Source organism: Trachinotus anak, unplaced genomic scaffold, assembly GCF_046630095.1.
Source record: "Trachinotus anak isolate AG129_WGS33_773 ecotype Australia unplaced genomic scaffold, CSIRO_AGI_Tana_v1 ptg000003l, whole genome shotgun sequence".
NCBI classification, from domain to species: Eukaryota; Metazoa; Chordata; class Actinopteri; order Carangiformes; family Carangidae; genus Trachinotus; species Trachinotus anak.
In genome coordinates this window covers 10,222,061-10,241,998 of record NW_027273854.1, presented here as the reverse complement: position 1 = coordinate 10,241,998, position 19,938 = coordinate 10,222,061, and the positions used below count along the sequence as shown (strand labels likewise).

The following is a 19,938-nucleotide window of genomic DNA, read 5'->3' as shown; positions in this document are numbered from 1 at the left end:
ACGAAGCTGGAGAAAACTCTGTCAACTGACAGATGAGACAGTAAGCGTAAAAGTGTGTGTATGTGCATTGTGTGTTGTGTACTTGTGTAGACAGTGTGTCAGTATTGATCCTCAAAGCAGCTCCACTTTCTGAAAGAAGATCTGTCAAATGGGGATACACACATTTACCCGAACACACACAAAAAAAAACAAAAAAAAAAGCATTCATACACTGGGGACCATATAGCTGAAATCAAATTCTGTCTCTACAATAACAGACATCTGAAGCACCATCATATGTTCCAGTGTGTCCAACTGTCCTCTCCTTCCCACACAGCTGCATAGTTCACCACCGTACCAGAGGTATTGATCCATCCAGTTTCCATGTGTGCAGACTTCTCTGGTCTGGTAAAGCCTTGTTACCGTGGATGACCACGTCTCTCCTCATACTTCCATGCTCTGTCACGCATTAGCTGGGAAAGTACAGACATTCCACATCAGCAAAATAAACCAAACACATGTCGTGTTTTGTTTCCTAACAACCGCACACAAATCCTCGTGTGTACAATCAGGCCCATTTCTGAACCTTGAGCAGTCATGCTGACCTCTGAAAGCCCTCCCTGCATGGAAATGTATTCCCTTGAATAGTCCTTGAAACACCCCAGCCTGTCTATGACCCCTGACTAACCCAGGATGCAATCAACAGAGATTCACATTCACAGATTTCTTGTTACTGTTCTGAAAGTTCTCCCTGACCTACTGACCCCTGCAGAAACCACAATGATATCTGTATTCCTTCTGTCTAATTAAAAAAAGAGATAACACGGGCCTAATGGCCTGATGAAGAAACAGCAGATACACTCCCATAACTGTCACCGCATATGCTGGGAATGCGATGTGATTTACAGCACTTGCCAGCAAAACAGTAAACCACAGCTTCTCGCAAACGGGGGCGTCGGCACACCTGAGAACAAGCTGTTCCACGAGCCAAAAAAAAAAAAAATGGGTAATTAAAATTATGGGGTGAAAAATGAACACAGCTTCTCAGATCTCTTACCTGCTTATTTATGCAAAAGACTCGCAGTGTAATGCTGTATAAATCCATCGTTGTGTGTTATTATTCTGATTGCTGTCACAGATATATCGGCTAATCAGCGTTGTAACTGAAGCAGGTGGATTTACTACATCCCACAACAGCCTCATGCAGAAGGGCTGAGGCAGAATTAGGCACCTGCATCAGCCCCCCGTCCACCCCCACATGCTGCCCTCTCAGCTGCCTGCCACTCTTGTTTCCGCTCGCACTCCTTTTATACAATCTCTCCACCACACAGCTCCTTTGATTGCTCTTTCCCGTGGGCATACACACACTCACGAATACAACACATGTGTACACAAAAACTCAAACACACAAAAACACACTTCCTCCGTACTATTCAGAGACAGTTGCGCCAGCTGAGTTTTGATTTGGGGAGAAAAGTTGCCTCCACTACAAATAATGACAGGCACTCAAGAAACAAGCAGAACACAGTTATCACACGCAAAACACACACACACACACACACACACACACACACACACAGACCCACACACATAGGCGTGCAAAATGCATAACTCACAAAATCATGCAAAAAGCAGAAAAGAACACTCTTAACATCAAGTTTAATCACGGATACACACACGCAGACGCCCACACACAGCAAACACACACACGCACGTGCGTCCACACACCCTCCCATTATGCTGTATAACCAAAAGGCATTCAGCCATTTCAGCAGCATTCGGAGAGCCAGCCAAGTGAGAGGTCTGTCAGTGCATTAGCCAGCATGTAATCATAGCCCAACCTCACTGCAATTAGAAGTGGTTCTAATTCTTCACTGGAAACACTGCCTTCTCCCACCACTAATAGTTTACTTTACTCCAACAGCTGACAGACCCAACCCTGCCTCTCCACCTCAGCTTCCTCAACACACACACTTACACACTCACAGAGACACACCCACAGCTGTAGCTTGTCTGTCAGTATGGGAGATCAAAATGGATCCTGGGAATAGTCCCCAGCCGTGTCCCACTTGTGTCACATCAATCCCATGAGTCTTTAGGCTGTGGCACAGTTCACCTGTGCGGTGCAGCTCTGTGAGTAAAGGCCTCCTGTCTGCCATCCCTCTCCACTGCCTTCAAGAAAAAAAAAAGTCCTATTTTACTAAACATGACAGAGAGAAATGACACTGAAATCATGAAACAATTGCAAAAACAAAAACACAAGAGCTCCTAAAGGCTCTCTGTAGATGAGGCGGGCGTGTGAGGGGAGGGTGGCGAGATAGCGCTGGGGAAACATTAGCTAATGAAGACTGAGGAAGAGGGAACGCTCAGTATACTGATGGTATTGCTATTAGCCTGTGAGCCGGTGCACTTGGGTGTCACTTCAAAGCATTCTCCACTATTAATCAGAGGCTATCCAACCCTCCAGCAAAGACCCCGCCGGCTGTGCCGCTAACTACCCCCCTCAACATCAACACAATGGAGCCATCATTATGGCCGTTACGCTACGCCTCGGCCAGACAGCGCACCTTTATCTCGGCATATAAGTTACATACTCACGGCCAATTAATTTACCTGCCATGTCTCAGAATAAACGGGGTGGAGTGGGGGGGTTGGTCATGGATTGTATGCAAGCACACGCTGCCATTATGTAGTGGTTTATGTATTTGGGTGGGGGATGGGCAGCACCTGGCTCAGGTTGCATCCAGCAGGCTGTGCATTGCATTTGGCCTTGGGGGCCCTTTATGAAAACACCTGCAAGAGGCTTCAACCTGTCTGGCCCAGACCCACAGGCTCAACCCTTCACTGCCCTGGCTCTCACCTGGCATCACAGGCGGTCCCCTGAGAGACACCCACCCCTCTCTCTCCAGGCGCCCCTGGCTAACAACAGCCACTCAGCTGGGTATCAGCCACCAAGCTTGAGGATTAACTACTGCACTGGCCCTGTCTCTTTAATACTAGATACATTTTATACAACGCTAATCCCCAACATCAACTCTTTCTTCCTTTTGTTTTGACTGTTGTGATGGACAGCGCTTTCCGCCGGGTTGAAGCAAGAGCCCGCGGGGCAGGGGTGAAGAAATCATTCTCTTTTTTATCGCGGTGATTGTCAACTGAATGTATCAGTGAGACTAATGGGGGAAATGCATTGCCTTGTTTGCCGTTGCTCCCTTCTCGTAAATTTGCACATTCATGTTACATGAGGATGAGAGGGCTTACAATACAAGACCCCCTCCCCCCTCCCCCCTCCCCCTCTGTCTCCTGCTGTACTGTACTGAGAGCCTGCAGACTGTAGCAGCGCTGAGGGGATGAGATAACCGTTCACCATTGTGAGAAAAGGCTGTCAAAGCTTTGTTTTTTCCCTCGCTCTCACTTCTCTCCCTCCCTCTCTCTCTCGCCCTCTCTCCCCCTCTCTCACTCTCTCTCTCTCTGGTAAGAATATAAAAAAGCTGGAGCAGTGGTTGCAGAAATAGTCCTGTTTCTATAATTAGATGTAAACAGACGAACCAGACTCTCAAGCTTGCTCTGTCCCACTGGCCCCACAGCCTCCTGGGAAGTAAGATGTGTGAGTGTGTATGATGTGCGAGTGTTTGAGTGTGTGTGCACGTGTGTGTGTGTGTGTGTGTGCGTGTATGTGTGCCTTTGTATGCGTCTGCTTGCAATGCACCAGCAAATGTATGACAGCATGTGACAGTGTGCATCTAGTCTCTAGTCTGTCGTTCTCCTCTCTTTCTCCTGCAAACACACAAACTCACTCAGTCCCCCTCCCCCCACATTCACCAGAGGGTAGGTCAGTGGCCGTGCATGGCAAGCAGAGAAGGCTAATGCATGCAGCACCAGCAGACAAGCACACATCTGTTGCTGAGGAGCCAGTCATTTGCCCCAGATCCCTCAGGACACATACAGTATCAGAGAGAGGAGGCAGTGTAGCCTAGTGGTCACACCAGGCAGAGGGGACCAGAAAAAAAAAAAAATGCAGAACAACCGGCAGAGAGAGACCCAGTGTGAGAAATGAGACATGGAGGACAATGAATGCAAAGGAGAAGGGGGGAGGTAGGAGGTGGGGGGGGGGGGGGGGGGGGGGGGGGGGGGGGGGGGGGGGGCACAGGGAGGAGTGGACAGGGTGCAGACATGGATCATCAAAGAGAGAACATGTAGACATGAAAGAATCCGTGGTGTAAAACAAGTGATTTGACAAAAAAAAAAAAAAAAAAAAAAGCTGAAGGGGAGGGAGAGAGCGGGATTTTGTTCTAATCAGTGTCAGAAGGAGCACAAGAAATCCCTGCAAGAGAGAGGAAGAAAAATAAGAAAGAGAGAGAGCAACAAGTCCCCTTTGGATTGAGGACTAGGCAGCTGGTTGGATGGTCCCAAGAGACTTATTAAAATGGAATTCCTGATGCTAATCTTTGTTTTCTCACAAAAGGGCTGACACATCCTTGAGAGGCATACTGCATGTATATTTAATGGCAAATCTCTGCATATATTTAGCAGCACACCTCATTGTTTGGTGCTGTATGTCACCACCGCCCGCTGCTCCGCTGACAGTCACCGAATTGTGGCCCATTATTTGAGTTTATCTGCCCTCACTTCTGGCCCTTCACCACATACCATCTAAATTTATGGATCATAGTCAGCCATTTGAAATAAGGAAGCTCAGAATGCAGAGAATATGAAATAACAATAAACAAACAGGAGCAGAAAGGAAGCGCTGCACAGGAACAACTGCTGTGTTGTATAATTGTTTCCCTGTCAAAATGAATCCCGTGCATTAACAACATGTTAGTGCAACAGCAGAAACTTCAACCTGTTCAAACTCTCTTCTGCCAGATGAAAAATTGGGATCTTCTTCACCGCTCTTAAGTGCAGAGAAAGAGCACACCATTAGCGCAGCACTGCTGGCTGCTGTGAACGCAACACACAGTGGAACTGCCACACAAGCTGCATCGTGAGCATGAAATCCTGCGAGGAACACTAGCGGCAGATCCAGCAGGGACAGACTCAGACGTTAGAGGGTTAACAATGCACCTGTCTAGGCCTCACAGCCAACCACAGGGTGCCTCGGCTGTAGTTGGGGAGGGGGGTGTCTGGAAAACACAGCCCAGGATTCACACACATGCATGCAAAACACCCACCCACCCAAACATAACCACACACACGCTCACACACTCATGTGCATATAGTATTGTCACTGACCACAAATCTGCTAACAACAATAGGGCAACGGCCCTTTTTTGTTCTTTTCACTGGACGATTACAATAATAAAATTGAAATTAAAAAACAAGTAATCTGGATTTTCTGCTTGAGCCGTTAATAATGTCCAACAGCTGTCACATGCAATACGGCCATGCACTGAGGTGGGCCTGGGGCTGCCTGATGAGAAGCAGCCTGATACTGGGAGAGGGAGGGAGACTGAGGGGGGGAAGAGAGACAGAAAGAGAGAGAAAAAGAGCAAAGCAGGGAGGAGAGATCCAAATCACAAACAAAACAGCAGTGGTTGACTTTGGGCAAAGGTATCAGTCTATTCAATCTCGCAACAATATATTTTCAGTCCAGCTATTCTTTCTTTTTTTTTTAAGTTTTGGTGTGTGTTCGTCATGGGAAATGAACAAAAGACTTTCATAGCCCTGTTGGATTCTCAATGCAGCTTCTCACTTCCTCATGTTGAGTGTAAAAATAGATGGGAAGGTTCTGAAATCCAATGCCCCGAAATCCGATACAGGAAGGTATTACCCTGCCCGTCGCTCTCACCCGTGGGTCTCCTTTGTGTTTGTCCTGTGTACACGCCCCATGCTCGAGGCAAGGGCTCTGTGGCACCATGCCACACGGTGTAGTGTGGGTGGCGGTCTGTTTGAAGAGCCCGTCTCTGAGGCAGCATGGCCACTCGCTCGCCAAAAACCTCTTGGCTTTTTTTTTTTTTCCCCACCCAGGCCAAGCCTTCCGTTTCTGCGGACAGTTTTGATGATGAGAAGGGAAATGCAAATAAAGAAGAGCCGATTAAACCTTATCTGACATCAAACCTGTCGCCTGAGTGTAATGAAATGAATTCCAGGTGATCTTACTTATTTTTTGAAGACTGGATACTGGACACCTGGCATGATGATCCAATAAATGTTAAAGGAAAGTCTGGGGGTTGCCAGAGTTTTAGTGATGCGTTTGTTGATTTAACATAGTAAGCACATGTAACCAAAAGTATCTGCAAATATGAAAGGGGCTACCCTTTCTAAGACAGTCGACTGCCCTTGCAAATCACTTGGGTTTCCAGTGGGAATGTCAGTGGAGGGTGACAGATGGTGGCAGCGTCGGGCAAGGTGCTATTTCAGCCAGGTGTAGGATGCCAAGCAACACCTCCACTATTCATGGGGACTCCTGTGACATCGCGTCTGAACCGTGTCATCTCACAACAATCCACAAACGAGCCCGACAACAGGCCAAGGTTCTCGCTCTCTTTTGCAGAGCTGGAGCGAAAGAGGGAGGAAGCGCAAGCACAAGGCCGGAGCCAAATGGATCTTGGCCTAAGACCCACGTTCTGTCACTGTACTTCCACCACAGCGGCTCCTGGATACAAGAAACCCTTTAATGTAATATTTAACATGGGTTATTCTCAATGTCAGTTTTCTTTTCACTCAGGTCAGTCTCGCCTCATGAATTTCTCTCACCAAATCCCCAAAATTTAGTTCGATTTCGAAAGAAAGGACTGGCGCAGTGGGGCTGGGTGCTGTGTTGCTGAATAATTACGCTGAGCATGCAACACACTCTCCAGTCACTGTTCTCATCTGGGGTCAACAAGGACTGTGGGGGGTTAGGTAAAAGCAAAGTTGAGCCTTGTACGAACTGTGAGTGCTCACAACACAAGAGTTACAAGGCTAAGAAGAAGATGAAGAAGCCTCCGTTCCCACAAACAACCCTCACCCACAAACAACCCTCACCCACTCACTAAAGTTTATTCTTTTAAAGACCCTGGTTGTAACCAGCTCTTTGCTAACTCCACCAAACACCTGTGTTTGTCTTTGAAGCGTCTTCCCAACAACCACAGACCCATGGGATACTCCAGCAATGACACGTTCAATAAAAGTCTCAGTAAAGTTATTTATTCCCCTTTGGAAAAAAAAAGGGAGAAGGCAGACAGCACAGCTAACCTTTGAAGGGGGAAGCTGTTCGGATATCCAGCTAGGACATAAAAACCAAGGGAATGCCAGGGACATCCTACCAGAAAACAATAAAGGGGGTGGAAGGGACTGTTTTTTATCTTTAACAGCAGCCGTAAAACACACACAAAGCTGGGGTCTGCAACAATGGCCCAGGGTAGGGGAGGGTGGCTAAAACAGAAGTGGCAGGAAGACCACCGCTTCCCAGACACAAGGGTCTTCCTGCTGGAAAGAAAGGAGACCAAGAAATGGAGGGGAGGAGAGAGAGCTCAGCTTATGGAAAGGGAGACAGAGGAGATGTAAAGGAAGGGCAGGCCGAGTGAGAGAGATGACACAAATATGACCTTTGATTACATGGGGTGTTTAGAGCAGAGCTCAGCCATGGACAGTCTCTGAACCCCCTGCTGCTTTCACACAGCCACACCTCAGCCACAGCACACTAATCAGAACAATATGGCTGAAAGATGAGCCCCTAGCCATAAATGCCAGCAGTAAAGACAGCTCCACTGTGTCTCCTGCTCTGACACTATCCAACATCTGAATCCCGGGCCTCACAGCCAAGTGAAGACTGTCTCCAACCCTCCGCCAGAGCCAGCGGAAGATAAAATTACTATTTCAAAGTCCTTGTAAATGAACCGGTTGAATTAAACCACATTAGATGTGTTAACAGGTCTGTGTCTCAGTAAGCAGAGAGAGAGAGAGAGAAGTTGCTCCAATGTGACATTCCCAGAACACAGTGCAAGTGCAAACTATAAATCGACCACCTGACATGCATTACAAATGACCGGCTTGTTGTAGGTGAAGATGGACAGAGGCAAATGCACACTGACAGAATCTCTACCAGTGCTGAGTAACATGGTTCAGTAGACAAGTATGTTTGCGTCTGTTGTTGCCTGTTTGTAACCAAACTTACCAGGCTGTGCAAAAGAGAGGAAGGAAATTTCCTCCCAAAATATGCTGAAATTCTGTAACCCGGCAAGGAACAATGCCAAGGGAGGGTGTTGCAAGCGCCATCACTCTTTTCAGCAGTGAGGGTGACAGGAGCGCTCACAATAAATACCTCTGCAAAGTCGGAGGAGCCCTTTCAAGGAGCCACATCAGAAACCTGCCTCCGAATGCATTTTTACATCAACCCTGAAATATTCATGCTCTTTGTAAAGTATTCATGTGAACCAGTGTGCAAGTTAGTCCCCAGGGGGAAAGTGCAGAGAAACTGGAGGGATCCAATACACTCAGCAAACAACATGCTCAGTTGTGCTAATGTTGCTAGCATACGGGACACTTGAAGGGACACTAATGACCTGCTCTGTCAAGATGAACAACAGTCCGGGGCCAGTTTGGTCAGACAACCTGTGAGCCTTTGACTGTGCTTACATACTGTGACTGGCCTGTATTCATAGCTGAAAAAAGAAAAAATATTAGCAGTTGAAGGTAAATACACCACAAAAGAATAGGCTACTTAATTTTTTTTCTGCTTGCATTAAATTTGGACCTAATTTCTGAGAATAGCTTTCAAAAAGATTTTAAAAATGTTTTTTTTTCTTGTGTAACATAGATTATAAATTTACATTGTGTACGGTGTTTTGATGAATTATCATCTTAAAAATATATTCCATGAATAATTGTGAATTATGCCTCATGTCTCATCCACCTACTTTCATTATGACATGCTTGACATTTTCAAATATTATTAAAATAATAAATCAAAGCTCATACATCGGCACAGCGCAATAACTAAATAATTCTAAAGGATCAAATCTATCAAATGGCTGAGATGTAAAGAATTAACTCATTTTCCAAATCTTGGGGATATTAGATAGACTTCTCTCCAGTCACACCCATGTGTAACCGATGAGATTGGGAGGGAACAATAAACCACCTGTGCTGCTCATTGAACAGTGATGACATTTGGAGGGTAGGTCTTCATGTTGGTGCAGCACAGTACTACAAAAGAAACACCAAATCTGGTTGGCACCTGTACCCTGTAGCCAGCATTAGCCTTCATGCTCTCAACAAAACATCTATAAGAAAAAAAAAAAAAAAACACACACACATACGGACCCAGACACTGTGTATGCATGTGTGTATGTGTGTGTTTGAGTACTGCCAAAAGCAAACATGAATGGTGGGAGATGAATGGTGAACAGCGCCCATGAATTCTCCTGAATGACTAATTATACCTCATGTTTAGCACGATTTTGCAAATGAATTCTGAATCTTTCAGAAACACAATGAATTTGAAAATATCTTTGATTTCCCTGCCACAATACTGCCTACAGAAGATCAGTTTAATAAGATATTAAAAGAAATAGAAATAAATACACACAAATAAATAAATAAATAAAATGCAATGCAGGAAACACAACAACAACAACAACAACAACAAAAAACACTGGTACTGTATTTAACCACCTACAACAACCACCTACATGTAGCCCACACAGTTCAGTCACAAATTTAGCTGATATATGTTACATAAAATAACTTTAAAGTGCTACATTTTTTTTTTTTTTTTGCTTTTCAGTGACCCCAGATTCATCAGCTGCTGCATCATAAACATGTTTTTTTTTTTTAAGCAGCATATTTTCAAAAGAAAATCATTTCAGAGATTTTGAGTGTTTGAAGCGATAAATATTCCACTGATGTCTATCTATCTAGTATATTGTGCTCTTGTCCATCACAACATCTGTGCATTTAAAAAAAAAAAAAATCCTGACAACAAATTTAGGGAAAGCTCTAATTAGCTGCAATCCAATATATAGAGTAGGTCATGTGGCCTCAAAAATAATCACAAATAAAGAAAAGCTGAACACTGTAATGGTTTCATTTTATTTTGGAAGGTTATTGTATTAGACTATATTTGAGTGTACAGGTGTTTCTTTTATTGTGTCCACATCCTGTATTTTCAAAATAAAAATCAGTTGCTAGAGGTTATTCTGTTGAGCAGTCTTTTGGTCGAGTTATACATCATGTTTGCAAACGTGCACATATGGGCACACAAGATACCCAAGTCACTTGATAAACCTGATGCACGCACTGTGAACACATTTGCACCCCGACACTTTGAAGCCCAGTACAGGAGGAGGATTTCTTGCTCTTCTTCCTACATCCTGCTCTAACCCATGCAGACCTGCTCCTCCAGCTTCTTCAAGTGATTGCTTATGGCTCTGGATATGGCCCGGGGTTTCCTGCTTAAGTGATGGCATCGGTGTGACACTTGTCAATTTAACGTGAAATGACAAAATCTCATTTGAGATTCAGCTCCAGAGCCAGTGGGAAACCGGTGCCAATGTGCTCGGTCCAACTCCCCTCCGTGCAAAACCAAAACAGATCTTAAATGCCATTTTTAAATACCATGGCATTTACCCAACTTATCAAATGGCTATTTGTTTAACTAAGATGCCTTCATTACCTTTGAGATATTTAAGCAATAAATGTTGATTCAGCTCAATCAAAAATTCCTGATCGCAGGACTCGTGTAAATCAAATTTCACCTGATTTATTCGCTGATATTTGAATAGTGGAACTCTGTCAACAGCCACACCTGAGCAACCGTTTATTTAAAAAAAAAATAAAAATGAAGAGCCTCGTCTATTCTTCTCTTTCGTGCAAAAATAATCAGCTTTGTTCTACACCACACATGCAGGCCATAGTCTGTGCACGCTGATAAACGCACAGACTCAACAACAGCTAGCGTTGAGACAGATAAATGTTGCAGCTATGGGAACCAAAAAAAAAAAAAAAAAAAAACCAAAACAAAACATTTCAGTAGCTGCATTTTTGTTTGACAAAAACCCCCATGTAGATGTTTGACTAACCTGAGTGAGGAGCCATTGGTATGTGCGAGGGGTAGTATTTCCCCGGCGGGAAGGGACCGGCATGCTGTACAGAGCTGTGGCCCGAGGGAGCGATCCGAGAGGCGGCTCGGTGCACCAGGGCGCCCCGCTCTGATAGGAGGTGCGCCGGAGCAGCGAAATCCCGTCCTTCCATTCCGAAGAATGTTGAGTAATCCGAATTCCGGATAGGGCAGGTCAGGAAAATCAAATGCAACCCATATAATAATCCTTTCCTTCAGATCTATGTGTTGCATTCAGTCGATTGCAGGCTTCTCCAGCCAAAAACGTAGCCCCCGATCATCTTTTCTGTCAAAGGAGAGATTCAAAGCACTTTTCGTTATCAAGAAGAATGAAAAGCCCAGTTGAGAATCACACGGTGCAAAACACTAACATTGCATTACACTCCTTTAAAAATGTCAGAGAAAACAAATCATTAGTGCCGCTCCACTGACTTTTGTTGTAGTAGGCTACCTTCCTTCACATGTCAAGGTTTCCTTTGCAAATAGCTGAAATCACCCCCCTCGACCTAAAACTGATGCTGCAAAATAAGTCACCGCGGATACGAGCGACCAGCGAGGCGTCCACAAGCCCACTGAGCCAGGCTCAACCTCAGCTCTTATTGATCAGCCTGGGATATGGGCCTGATATGCATCATATGGAGAAGACCATTTCATATTCCACACACACAGGCACAACGAGCACAATGGCACATGTTTGGCTTCTTATATTTCTATTTAATAATGTTCATATTATATTTTACCCAAACAGTAAATTCAACCACCACGTCAGCAGCTGTCACTCTCTTACCCCCCCCCCCCCCCCCCCCCCAAAAAAAGCATGGCAAGCATATTAGCATGCAATATTTATTTATTTATTTATCTAAATGAAATCGTGATTGCTGCAACAACATGAAAAATGCTCAGTAGTTCTATTAGAGGAGGAAGTGTGCTGTCCCTGTTTGGGTGGGATAAAATGATGGAAGCCTACTCAGCCTACATCTCAAGGTGAACAACGCTGCCTGCGTTCTCCTGCTCGTCCTTTTGTTTCGGACTGATACAGGCGTTTTTCTTCCTATCACCTCCATCCAGCTCTCATCACACCTCACGTTGTATTTTCACGTTCAAATTGCAGCGATCTCATCTGTAAAATAACAAAAAATACCTAAATGCATTATGTTTGCACCATCTGCAAAACTACAAAAATAACCCAGCTTACAATAAAACTGGCAATTGATAAAAAAAAAATGCATCATGAACCAAGCAATTTGCTGAACCCTCAGGTACAAGGGCTCTGTATTGGCCGTTCATAAAGTTTGGAAACAAATCATAAAGTAGAAGACCTGATATTTAAAAAAAGAATATAATTAAAATACCGCTTCATAACAGAGATGCATCAGCTCCTGCAGACATGGACTCTCTCTCTCTCTCTCTCTCTCTCTCTACCCTGTGTGTGTGTGTGTGCATGTGCATGTGAATAACTGCACTCTCACTGTCTTCATCTGCCTTGACCTATTTCAGGTCAGGTAATCAAATGGAGTAGTAAATACATTATAGTCTACATCCTCTGCCATGCCACAAAAATAGCATTATTTAGTCGAGTTGGGGGGTGGGGGTGGGGGGGTGGGGGGGGGGGGGGGGGGGGAGATTCGCATGGATTGAAATAACATGTAATTTCACTGTAAAATATATATGTTTTTGTCTTAACAACAGTCATCTAAACGTGACAGCCCATTTGTGTGCCTCAGTGATGGCTTTGAGTAATCAAAAAATAAAGCAGGCTGGCAGAGGGCAGCCTAATTTTATAGTTCAAATAAATGAATAAATCTTACATGGCTGAATTTTCTTAACACAGTAGAGTGTGTGTGGTTTTCTATTATAAATTCTCAGTTTGGGGTTATTAAAGGGTTTCTTGAAGGATTGAGAAAAAAAAAAAGTCCCCAGCAAGATAAAGGCATCATTTTACCATGAATCTAATTACTGAATAAATATCTAAATTCTACAACATATAAGAATGATTTGGCCTTTTCTGCTCATGTAGGCTGTTTCACACTCAGCACTGTTACCTCCCCATGTAGCCAGTTACAGCCTAGTCTACAATTCAGTGCTACATCAACAACAATAAAATCCTTCCATATGGAGGTCCCTGGGACAAAGTCTCATCAGCTGAAGCTTCGTGAGCCAGTGTGTGTGCCTGCATGTGGGTCTTTGAGTTGAAAACGTTAAAGAAGCCTTGTTACTGCATACATGATAGCTGAGTCCTCAGCTTGCGGACTGTGAAGAGATCCAAGGTGAATGGCCGCCCGTCAGGAGGACTGCCTTTGTCTCCATACTGAGAAAGTGCTATGCAGTCAGCCATTACCTTCCCCTCGCCATGCTGTTGCATTCAGAACACTATACATCCACTAACAACCTTAGAATAAAATTATTCACTACGTACGAGACTGGTACGAGTCAGCTGCTTTGTAAATGTTCGAAATATACATTCATAGGAATTTATCGCAGTAGCGAAAAATAACCACGGTTGTTTTCTTTCATTTCACCCTTAAATGTGCGAATTCTGCCACCAGATATACCGCTATTATTTAAAAAAAAAAAAAAAAAACCTTAAATGATCGACGCCCCTAATGCAATTCATTATGCAGCTGTCAATTGCATTTGCAGGGTGCAACCGAAAGCACATGATAAATCAAATTACGCTGTATAGCCTCGGCCGGACCGTGCTGCGAGACGGGCGGCTGTCCGTGGCTGACTAGCCGCCAGGGAGTGCATCGCTGCCGGGGCGAAGGGAAACATGTCTCCCGTTCTCGCCATGCATGGGTTATTCTCCGCTTGGAATCCGGGATGTCACAGCCGGAATACAACCGCACTCTACACCTCACCAACGAGTCAACAAAAAAATATATATTTGAACAATTTATCAAAGGTTCTTAAATTTCCCCCAACAGCACAAAAAGGCCCATTTCTTAAAAATGTAGGAGAATTAAAAACAAAACATCAGCAAATAAGGCGTCGAATGGAAATTAAATAACCTGTATCACATAATTGCAAAAATGTTCCTGACGTCAAAACTATTGAATGGTGACACTAATAATAATAATGGTAATGATCATAATAAAAAAGAATAATAATTTAAAAGGTACGTATTTTTGTCAGCTCGTTGTATCCAGTCTTCAGTTTATTCCACATAGTATACCTAACAGACATCCTGTTTAGTTCTTTTAAAAATTAAAGCAATACACCATCATGGACAGCGTGTCACATATAGCATTTTGGACTAAATACAGTCGTTCTGTAGCGAGGAAACAGGCCTTAAAATATTTTATTCAATAAAATATATATAAAGTATATAAAATTACTACTTACTGGTATGTTAAATCCTTGCATAACAATAAATTATAAAATCACAAAACACAGAGAGGGAAGGTGCAAGGCCAAGTGCGACGCCCATTTAAAATCAAAATCTGAAATAAACCATGTGGCTAGTGGACAGTATTTCCATCTGAGGCTGTGCAGTAGCCTGCTGGTTCAGTCTATGGAAGCAGTGGGACTGGGGCTTCCGGCCTGGCTGGATCGCGGCTCGGATCTCCGAGCAGCGGTTTCTCTCCCGGTGCAACTGCGTACCTCGCGTCTCAAGGCAGGGTAAACACGCCCTCCCATTGGTCGGATACCCGCATGTTAATGAGCTCGTGCCGCCCGCCCGGAGATACGGTCGGCTCTGATTGGCCAGCAGCACAGGCCAATGGCGTGGTGAGTGGCAACACTAAACAGAGTGAAAACCGCCAGATTTAAAGCTCGGGATGGTCTAAATCGCTTACAATAGTGCTCAGTGCAGCTTCAGCCCAGCTTGAAAATGCACAGCAAATAAAGCAGGTCTACAGGCTGCGGTCATAACAATGGAAATGATGTAAAAACAGACATGAAATGGTCAGAATTACAGTTCAGTTTTTTTTGGAGAACCCAAACCGAATTTATAAGCCTGTCAACTTGTGATAATCTTCAAAATATATTTGTATAAAAAAAGTTGTAGCCTATACCCCATAGCCATGACATTCACCAAGAGCTTGAAGCACCAAACTGAGTGCACAGAAGATTTAAAAAAAAAAAAAAAGGTGGTGTTTACTACATCTAGGCTAATCTTAACAAATGTAAGTAATGTAAAACCAAACAAGAATGAAATTATTTTGTAGAAATACAGTTCAATCCATGCTTGGAATCTAGAAACTCTCATTTATCTTACATTCTAGCTTGATATTTAAATCAGAAAGACATAAAAATAGGTAAACAATGTTTACATCTTTGCCTACATGACATCTACCAAGGGATACAAACATGTCACCTATATCACTACAATATAAAAAGAAAAAAAAAATAAAGAAACAAGAGAAAATATAACAATTACAATTAGGCATTAGGCCTATTATTTATGCTGTAATGTTCAAAAAGTTTTGATTTTTTTCCAAAAGTCAATGGTATATTGTAACATAAAATGGAAATAGCCTGTCTCTGTTACAGATTAATAGCTTTATGTCTATTTCATTTTCTGTTTTTGCCAACAATTAAGAACATTTATACACATCAGTCACTCTTCTTGTCTGTATTTTTCCTCCTACAGAGCCAACAGATACTTTTTGACAAATGCTTTCAAAGTCAATTTCTTGAAACTCTGCACTGAATCACGCAGACAAGACAGTCATTCCAGTATTTCCTCCATGTTATTACTATGGACCTTGGTTATTACATTATGCTAAATGTTTACAAATGAACCCCCCCCCCCCCCCCCCCCCACACACACACACACACACACACACACACACACACATTGTATGGACGCTTTTGATTGGCTGGCGCAGTGCCAGAGCATTGTCAGTCACAGAGTGTAAACAAGACTCTGATTGGCTGTTGGCCAGTCCGCATTGGGTTGTCTGAAAAAAAAAAAAAAAAAAAAAAAAGGCAATAACTGGCCCTGCGGTTTCAAGGCGTCCCGGGTTAGATGATGAAAGGGGATAAGAAGAGACGGTTTCAAGGCGCCCCAAAGGCGGACCCCTATTGGCCCTGAAGCCATATGAGTCAAGCGTGAATCAAAGGGAATACTGCAGAGAGGGGGGAAATTATATGTTGGATATTTAAAATAATGGAGGTTAGTTTTCGGATAAACGCGGACCGGCGATGCCCAATCTTAATGAAAAGTTATGAAAACAAGTGAAACGAGCCTCGAAACAGTCCCGGTTGTAGGCTGCACGACAGGGTGAGCGGAGAGAAAACGGCTCCGGTTGTGGATCGCCCTGCCGAGGTCCGCTTTAATGGAGAGGACCTACATGGAGTCTTTCACCATTTTAAAGCGTGTCTGCATGAGGTTTGTCGTTATGGGGTTAGTGCGGTAGCAATAATGATCATAGTAATAAAAAACAAACAAAAAAAAAAAACAAAACACTGCAATTTGTTTGGAGTCAATTTTTGACTCTAGCGTCGCTAGAGCTGTGTGTAATAGGTTGTGGTCTGGCTTTAGTCGGTGAATTCAGATTAGAGTGTAAAAAGCTTGCATGGAGCCAGGAGGGGAGAGAGCCGATGGTTGTAAGAAGACAGTGTAGAGACCGTTGTGAATGAGGAGCAGCCAAGAAAATGTTATTTTATCATTATTTTTTTTTTTTTAACCAAACGTTTTTTTTTTTTTTCCATCATTCATCATAACCACTTAACATCAATTTTTCCGTCGAGGTTTTCCTGAAAATACTTTTTGGACCCCCGCCCCCCCCCCCCTCCCGATTGTAACTGTGAACAAAAGCTGCCACTTTCTGACAAACAAAACATTTTTTATTTGATTTTTACTATAATAAAGAAGAGAAATGTCTTCATCTCCTTTTCATTTTGTTATTTATTTACACCACTGTGCATTAGTGACATCTTTCTTTTCTTTTTTTTTTCTCTGCACAACATCCTTGGATAAACGTCTCATTTAAATAGTAGATCACATGAAAAAAATAAATATACAAGTAGGCTATTAATATGAATTTAATTAAAGATTTATGGTAAATTATTAACACTTTTGTATGTTTGTGTGTGTGTGTGTGTGTGTGTGTGCGTGCGTGTGTGGCCCCTGGCCCAAATGAGCTTTTTTTTAAGCACTTTAAGTGGCCCGATAGAAATACAAAATATTCTTTATTTAGTCATTTTCATCTATTTATTTATTTATTTTATTTATTTATTTATTTTTGGAGCAGATGAAAGCTCAAACTGGCTTGGTGCAATTTGTCAGTACAAAAGCTTTTCAGCCAACCTACTCACATAACTTAGCTCTATGTCAGGAAAAGGACATCTCTGCATGTGTCTTGCACAGATTAATGTCGAGCTGGAGTTCATGCATTTTTTTTTTTTTTACATTTTTTTTATTTATTTATTTTTGCATTCTTTGTGACCATAATGTCATTTGCTACAGCGGTGACCATTTTCACTGTGCACTGCCCCGTGTGAGATTTTACAAAAGCTCGGCTGCTTTGCTTGAATGCGAACTTGTGTTTCAGCAGAAGGTGTTGGAATTTCATCTGATCATGGGCTCTTCTCAAGTCAGTGCATGCAATGTGAAATAGTCAAAGACGTGCGCGCATACACACACACACACACACACACACACACACACACACACAACAGGCAAAGTGATAATTAATGCGGAGTGAGTGATTTCTTAAGAAGAAGACCGGTTTTACGACGAGGATTGTCCTTGATCAATGAAGCGTTGATGACTGACAGCCTGAGCCTCCCACCCACGTCTACAGTCAAAGAAAGGGCCCCTGGATATCAGAGATGGACAAACTCACTGTCTACATGCTTGTATTTCCAACACTCAAGAGAACTATGAGCATGGCTGGTCATCTGACAATGAAACATGATTTCATGCTGTGGAAATATTTGCGATCTTACTGGAATTCAAGTTTGGTATAAAAAAAAAAACAACAAAACAACAACGTTATATTACCATGAGATTAAAGTTGTATGGGCAGTTTACGATACATTTACTTAATAATGTAGCTGAAAATGATGGGGCTTTATTAAATAGACTGCAGAAATGAAACATTTACCCTAACATGTCTCCCAAAACTGAGTGAGCGCATGAATTAGGTTTGGTCAAGTTAAGTCCTCAAAGCACAGTCCGATATAATATGGAGAGGTGGTTAACAACGGATGGCCTCTGAACTGTGTGTTTGTGTGTGTTTTCTGTGTGTGTGTGTGTGTGTGTGTGTGTGTGTGTGTGAGAACTAGTGCGTGCATGACCTGATTGAAGATCCGTCGATATTAATTAAAGATGTAATGAATCACATAGACAGGTTTATCCTTATGCATAAATACACACATAACATTTTGGAAGCAAATTTAACAGCTTGCAGTTTGTGTGTAGTAACATAAAATGTTTTTTTTTTTAATGTTTATCATGGGTGGATTGGCATAATTGGGCTGTGTGTGTGCGTGTGTGTGTGTGTGTGTGTGTGTGTGTCTGTGTGTGTGGTGGGGGTGCTACGTAAGAACTGCTTGAATTGTAGTGGCATATGGCATAACCAGAAGCCTCCTGAACACTGGCACTGTATTTAAAACTGCACCCTACATGGATCTGTCTTCGCTTCAAGGAGAGAACCCTGATCTTAGTTACCACACTAATAAACCTGTTCATTTTATTTTTAGACATATTCCCGCCTAGACGTACTTCTGGCTAAAGGACAACTCAAACAAATTTCAATTTTTAGCAACAGGCCAAAGATAGCCTGTTTCAAAGCAGGTCTCATGAAGTCACATCATACTTCCTCTGACTGAAAACAAAAGCTCTTTGGAAGCATGAGTGCCGTCAGAAGGCGGTGGGAATAGACAATACACAGAACTACGAGACGGGCTACGTCACAGCTCATATGGAGGACGCACACGCACAAAAACACAATCCAGTATAGGCGAAAGGTCTTGTTTTGATAAATGACTATATATTGATCGCCTAATAATTAACAAAATGAATTAAATATCTCCCTCAGCGTTAACTTATTTAAGGTCAAGAGCTTTCACACGGCGTTTATCTTTAAAGCCTATATGGAGGATATAATCATCACAAGCCGACAGCCCTGTGACATCCTCTGGCACGTCTGCCCTTCTTTACCTTTAAGTTCATCGACCCAGGGAACCTGACGTCATGTTTTAACCCCCTCATTACCTCACTGTTTCCTCTGCAGCCCTGCAGGCCCACAATGGAAATGACAACGTTTGCAAAGTCCATCACCAGTTGGAGGCTGCTAACAATGGATATATAAAAAAACAACAACATTTTTTTAAAAAGTAAACTGTATGTGTTTATGCTCATGTATAAAACTTAATGGATTCTACAGATTCACTAAAGCTCTGTTCAACAAACTGTCTTCATGTATCAATTTAACCCATTTGGACCATTGGGAGGTCTTGGTCTATGAGGATGTATACAGCAGAAGTTATTTGATGTGGCATGCAAATACCCACAAATCCCCCCCCCCCCCTCCCCCCCCCGCACTTAAGTGTAAATATAGATAAATTAATAAATAGTTTTGGCTGACATTCTGTTTAAGTAGCTCCACTGATCATTGCCCCAGACTGTATCACACATCAGGTCGTTGTGTTTTTTAATCAAGTCTTGTGATCATGGATGTCTAACACAGCTGTTGAAGGCTTAACAACACAATAACAACATTGTGTTTCCATTATTAAACTCATCAGCCATGTTGTTATCCAACATCTGCAGTGAGGGGTGCTGGGGGACACTGGGGGGTTTGCATGGTGCTCCCATGGTCATGTGACCAAGATGGCTGTTGTCACTAAAAAGCTCTTGTTTGGGGGAAGAAAAGGAGGTTTGTGGTGTGACTGACTTCTCCCCCAGCTGCAGGTTGGAGGAGCATTGCATAAGCATCACATGGCGGAGTTGGGCAGTGATCATGAAG

General features: G+C 43.1%; 1 protein-coding gene across 1 annotated transcript in view; it reads right to left on the bottom strand.

The window, feature by feature from the left end:
* Nucleotides 1-14,609, bottom strand: part of LOC139615893 (BAH and coiled-coil domain-containing protein 1) — a 63,235-nt gene extending 48,626 nt beyond the window's left edge. The window contains 2 exon segments of the mRNA XM_071473550.1: nt 10,983-11,306; nt 14,363-14,609. Coding sequence (XP_071329651.1) covers nt 10,983-11,154 — 172 coding nt within the window. The 5' untranslated portion in view covers nt 11,155-11,306; nt 14,363-14,609.
* Between the last annotated feature and the right edge of the window lie 5,329 nt (nt 14,610-19,938).